Source organism: Peromyscus californicus, unplaced genomic scaffold (assembly GCF_007827085.1).
Source record: "Peromyscus californicus insignis strain IS unplaced genomic scaffold, ASM782708v3 Scaffold_6__1_contigs__length_162567912, whole genome shotgun sequence".
NCBI lineage: Eukaryota > Metazoa > Chordata > Mammalia > Rodentia > Cricetidae > Peromyscus > Peromyscus californicus.
Window position 1 is genome coordinate 85,039,450 of NW_026294584.1, and position 6,368 is coordinate 85,045,817.

At 38.7% G+C, this 6,368-nt stretch overlaps 1 gene segment (V, D, J or C); it reads right to left on the reverse strand.

Annotated features, from left to right (window-relative positions):
• Positions 1-287: 287 nt before the first annotated feature.
• Positions 288-941, reverse strand: LOC128099651 (Ig kappa chain V-V region L7-like). The segment is given in 2 exon segments: positions 288-634; positions 844-941. Coding segments are annotated over 2 exon segments (396 nt in total).
• Positions 942-6,368: the final 5,427 nt, after the last annotated feature.

Sequence of the window (6,368 nt, forward strand, 5' to 3'; positions counted from 1 at the left end):
CATTTATACTTCCAACAATTATAAGAGCATGAAATCAATTGTTTTCTCTCTCTCCAGGCTGGGATTTTCTCTAGGTTGTAGTATACTGGAGGAAGATTGATGAAACCATGAGAGTCATTGTAGGCTATGACTTCTGGAACTAAAGTGGAGTGAAGAGAGTTCAGAGGCAAGAGAGATCCCAGGCTTCTTCATTAGTATTTTCCCTGTGATCTGAAAGGCTGTCTGCATTTGTAAAACACTTTGAAGAAGGTTCAGGCACCACTGGAAACAGCTGAAGCAGCCCAGCCTCACACTTCTGCTTCTCTGGTGGTTTTTGCTAGAGTCTCTATCACTGTGGGAGGCAAGCTGTTACCCTGCTTACAGTAATAACTTGCAACATCTTCAGCCTCCACATTGTTGATGCTGAGAGTGAAATCTGTCCCTGACCCACTGCCACTGAACCTGGAGGGGATCCCAGAGATGGACTGGGAAGCATACTTGATGAGAAGCCTTGGAGCTTCATTTGGTTTTTGCTGATACCAGTGTAAGCTTGTGCCAATACCCTGGCTGACTTTGCAGGTCATGGTGATTTTTTCTCCTGGAGTCATAGACAGGGTGACTGGAGACTGAGTCAGCATGATGTCACCTCTGGAGACTGAAACATACAAGAAATATTAGTCAGAACATGACATTGCATCTGAAAGTCACTCCTAAACAATTTTTTAAAAAAAGACAAGGTAATTTTTCATATCAATTTCTTTAAACAGGAGGTCAAATTCCATGTGATGCTGGACTTCCTAATGATGTAAAACATTCTCTCTTTAATTAACATCTCCACTTTTTGACATGTGTAAACACTCTTACCTGAAACCCAGAAGAACAGAAGCCCAAGGAGCTGAGATGTGGACACCATCTTCCAGCTTTCCCTGTGATTAGATGTGTCATGACACAGCCCAGAGAAAGACCTTCTTATAATATTCTAAGAGGCAGGAACACTAGAAGGAAGAAGTACTTATGCAAATGATACTGACTTTATATTGATTGCAACAAAGAACTCCTCTGTGTCATCTTGAAATATATCTCCCCCTTCTGGTTACTTGATGAGATGTTAAGATTTGAAAGTGATTTGAGGTTTGTATCCCACATACAAGGTTGCAAAATTAACATAGTCTAAGTAAGTATCTTGGATAAATTCAGAAGTTTAAAAGGAAGAGCTTCTCATATCTATGGTCTTGGTCCAGGATTATATTTTCTTACTTGATGTTTCTTACAATATGAGCTGAAGCATTTTTAATTGTCTGAACATTCACCAAGCATTACAACATTAAAGAAATATCATGTTATTGAGATATCATGGACAGGAAATTAGAAAACCTGGATGTCTAAGGAAGATAGATTTCTCCAGTAGGGAGAATGGAAGCTTTATAAAAGTTTACAGTCTGCCACAGTAGAGAAAAATTTCAGAGATCAGGATTTCAAAATATCTATTTAGCACTTCCCAGATAAAAACCAAATACTGTACCTTGCTTATCTTGCCACCAAGAGTGATGCAGAGTGCCCTGGATGTATTTTTAGAATGTTCAAACAAATTCTTTCCCTAGTACATGATATTTCACACTACTTAAAAGACCGTGATTCTGAGACAGTCTAAACCAGGAGAGAAAATTGCATCAGGTCCATTTGAAGAAAGAAGTATTCCTGTCACTTGAGCCAGATAACCAAGCTAGAGCATATTTATTATATAAAAATGACTGAGCATTTTTAAATGGTCAATAGGTGCAACATAAGCTGCAAGATTCTAGAGCAATGAGGACAGGAGGAAAGGCGAGCCCTCATTCAGTGTAAAATCAGTGTGCAATTCCCTCAAACAACTACAAATAGGACAACCACATGACCCAGCTATGTCATTCTTATGGACATACCCAAAGGATATATAGACTATGGCAGACATAAATGCACACCCATGCATATTTTTGAATCTATTCTCAATAGCAAAGGAATGGAATCAACTAAAATGTCTACTACATGATAAATGGATAATTAAAATGCAGTATATTTGTACAATGGTATTTTATTCAGCTATGAAGAATCATGAAATTATGAAAAATTTTGGAAAATGGATGGACCTAGAAAAAATTATAGTGACTGAATTATTCTAGTCCTTGTAGGTAGAGTTTTCCTGCCTGGCCCACAGTCAGGACAAATCTCTCTCACCTGCCAGTCCCACAGGCGCTCAAACTCGACCAAGTAAACACAGAGACTTATATTGGTTACAAACTGTATGGCTGTGGCAGGCTTCTTTCTAACTGTTCTTACAGCTTAAATTAATCCATTTCTATAAATCTATACCTTGCCACATGGCTCGTGGCTTACCAGCATCTTCACATGCTGTTTGTCATCGTGGTGGCTGGCAGTGTCTCTCTGACTCAGCCTTCCACTTCCCAGCTTTATTCTCCTCCTTGTCCCGCCTACACTTCCTGCCTAGCCAATGGCCAATCAGTGTTTTATTTATTGACCAATCAGCAACACATTTGCCATACAGAACATCCCACAGCACTTCCCCTTTTTTTTCCAAAAAGGAAGGTTTTAACCTTAACAAAGTAAAATTACATCTAATTTGGGAATTTGGGCGTAGCTTCTCTTACTACTTCCTGCTGGAGGGGGGCGCTATATATTATGGGGACACAAAGAAAATTTTAGGATTATGGAATAGTCCATGAGGGTGTATCATCTGAGCCAGTTGCCTTCAAACCATTTTGGATGTTGGATCATCTGGGCCATGATGTCATCGGAGACCTTTCGGGGGGTCTTGGCTGGTCAAACCTGATGTATCTTAATCTGGAACAAATCCATAGCCTTTGACTTTCTGTGGGAACAAAAGCAGAGACTCTTTTCCAAAGCAACATATCCTTATATCCAAATTTTGAAGTCAAGGTATCTTTAAAATATACATTTTGGCATAACTTAACAGCTTTTACAACCAAATGTTTTTCAGCAGTTAAAAATCCCAAAGACAACACAATCCAGATTCTCTGTGTAATATTCATCTTCACGTGGCTTATTTTTTATATTAACTTTACTGTCTCTTTAAAGACTTTACTTTTTAAAACTATGTATTTGTTTCTATAACTGTATATATCACCTTTTTTGTCTCTTTCAAGCCTACGTATATTTTACACACATTTTAAACTATTACATCTGAATCTGTCTTATTGTGAATCTATTGCTTTAAACTGCAGCATTTGTAAGACTGAAACGGCAATCTGAATCTTATTGTGAATCTATTGTCTTAAACTGCAGCAACTGTGGCTGCTGGCTCCGTTCAACTCAGCTTCCCAACATGGCTGCAGTACGTTTTCTGCCAGTTCTGAGAGCTATCATGGGTCTATGCTTTTATCCAAGCAGCATGTAGCCCAGAAACCTCCCCTTGTGCTCTGCACCAGCAAAGGCTAAATCCACCATGCAGCTCAAAGTGCCACTTGCAAAGGCCTCGTTTCTGCCATATGGCGGGTCGAGCGCACATGCTAGGAACCCACCAGTAGCTCAAACCTGCAGCTGCCGTTCATTTGAGAGAGACAATTAGGAACTGTTTTTAGCTCCATTTTAGAATCTTTTTTCTCAGTTTTTAGGTGGAAACTCTTGCCACCACATTGGACGCCATTTGTAGGTAGAGTTTTCCTGCCTGGCCCACAGTCAGGACAAATCTCTATCACCTGCCAGTCCCACAGCTGCTCAAACCTGACCAAGTAAACACAGAGACTTATATTGGTTACAAACTGTATGGCCGTGGCAGGCTTCTTGCTAACTGTTCTTACAGCTTAAATTAATCCATTTCTATAAATCTATATCTTGCCACAAGGTTCGTGGCTTACCAGCATCTTCACATGCTGTTTGTCATCATGGTGGCTGGCAGTGTCTCTCTGACTTAGCCTTCCACTTCCAAGCTTTATTCTCCTCCTTGTCCCACCTACACTTCCTGCCTAGCCAATGGCCAATCAGTGTTTTATTTATTGACCAATCAGCAACACATTTGCCATACAGAACATCCCACAGCAAGTCCTTGATGGAAATTTGCCACATGTCTCCCTGATGTGTAAATTGTAACTTCAAATTTTTTAATTTGTCTGTTTAACTTGATCTAAGAAGCTAGAAAGGGGCCTCCAAATTGGGATGTCTTTGGAGGGATGAGAATAGACATGTGATAGGAAATTAAAGTAGGAAGATACTTGGGTAAGAAATATTTTTCATGATTTGGAGTGAGGTACTGAGAAAAAAAGTAAGGTTAAATATATTAAAATGGTTTACTAATCACCAAAAGAAAACAAATCAGACTAGTAAATCATAATTGATGAGCAAATTTAGGATGAGTCATTGGAGATAATGGAGTATCTGGTGACTGGTTTTATGCAGGCACTCAATGCAAGGAGCAGATATGTGTAATTAGCATTTCATTAACAGTACAAGAAGACTGTACATTGAAAGACTGTACATTTTACATCATAGAATTTTATGGTACATGGTGTATCTATTATCATTAACCCAGACACACATGGATACTAAAGTATCATGGACAATAACTATTTCTTTATTTCTCTTTTGTTTTCTTTCCTTTTCTTTCTTTCCTTCCTTCTTTATTCCTTCCTTCCTTTCTTCTTCTCTGCTTTCCTTTTATTAAAAATTGATTTTTTTCTCATAATATATTCTAATTATGGTTTCCCATCTTTCTATTCCTCCCAGCTCCTCGTCAACCCCCCACTTCCATCTGGAGTCAAATCCTTTCTATATCTAATTAGAAAGCAAACAGGCTTCTATGCAATAGATAATAATATCAATAAATAATGAAGTAAAATAAATTAAAACAATGACTAACACTTTGGAATTGGACAAAACAAACAAACAGAAGGAAAGAGCCCAAGAAATAGACTCAGTTGCTCACACACTCAGGAATGCCACATAAACACTAAACTAGAAGCTATAATATATATGTAAAAGACCAGTAGGGTGAAAAGAGAAGAGAAAAATATATAAATACAATAAAATTAAAATGAAAAATAATGACTGAAATTTAAAAATGGAACTCTAACATGACATTAAGACAAAAGGAAGCTCCAAACACATTGAGCTAATTTTCTCTTGGTTATCTGATGTGATGCATACAACCTACCCTGAAAAGTAGTTTATTTTCTCAGGAAACTAAATTTTCATTTGGAAGTGGTTATAGGTCATCGACTGGAGACAGCCTCTGGTTAGGAATGGGGCATGTGTCCACTTCTTTCAGCTCTAGGACCCCAACTGCTGCAGACTCTGTACATTGTGCCTCAGTCCCTGTTAGTTCATTTGCATGCCAATCATGTTGATTTTAAAAGACTTTGTTTTCTTGGTGTCTCCTTCACCTGTCCTTCTTACACTTTTTCTACCTCTTCTTCATGAGCCCTGAGGCGAGTTATTCAATGGAGATATTCCGTTTATGTCTAAGTATTCCAAACTCTATCACTCTCTGCATAATGTCTGGTTGTAAGTCTTTGTATTTGTTCCCACCTGCTGCAGAAAAAAAGCTTCCCTGATGATAGGTGAGCAGAACAGTAATCTATTCGTATAATAGAAAGTTATTAGTGCCGGGCGGTGGTGGCGCACGCCTTTAATCCCAGCACTCGGGAGGCAGAGCCAGGCGGATCTCTGTGAGTTCGAGGCCAGACTGGGCTACCAAGTGGGTCCCAGGAAAGGCGCAAAGCTACACAGAGAAACCCTGTCTCGAAAAACCAAAAAAAAAAAAAAAAAAAAAGAAAGTTATTAGTAGTCATTTTATTGATTGTTTTTGTTTGTTTGATTGTTTTGTTTTGTTTTTGTTGTTTTTTTGTTTGTTGGTTGGTTGGTTTGTTTTAGAACAGTAACATGATTTTACTTTAGGACTCTGGGCTATCTAATCTCTGCTTCTTGGCCACACAAGCAGCATTGGGTATAGGTTCCATCTTATGGAGTAGGCCTTCAGGCAAATCAGTTATTGTTTGACTACTCCCACAAAATTTGTGCCACCATTGCACTAGCATATCTCACAGACAGGAAAATATTGTGGATCAAAGGGTATATGGCTGGCTTGGTGGCTTATGTTTGTCCTATGTTACCCTGCAAAATACCTTTATGTACCAAACACACTAGCACATAGAGTTAAAGGCTCTATGAAGCATTGTTCAACTCCTCCATGTTCAATGAGTTGTATAGGTGTTGTCTTCAGCAATGGGGCCTTGCTGTCAGTTTTTGGATAGCAACCTATAGTCTGTCAACAGTATGGGTTGTTTGGAAGTTCCCATAGTTAAAGTTCTCTTTAGCCAAAAATTCCATTAGATGTAACACAATCACAGTACAGGAACTATATTTGGTAACAGGAGATG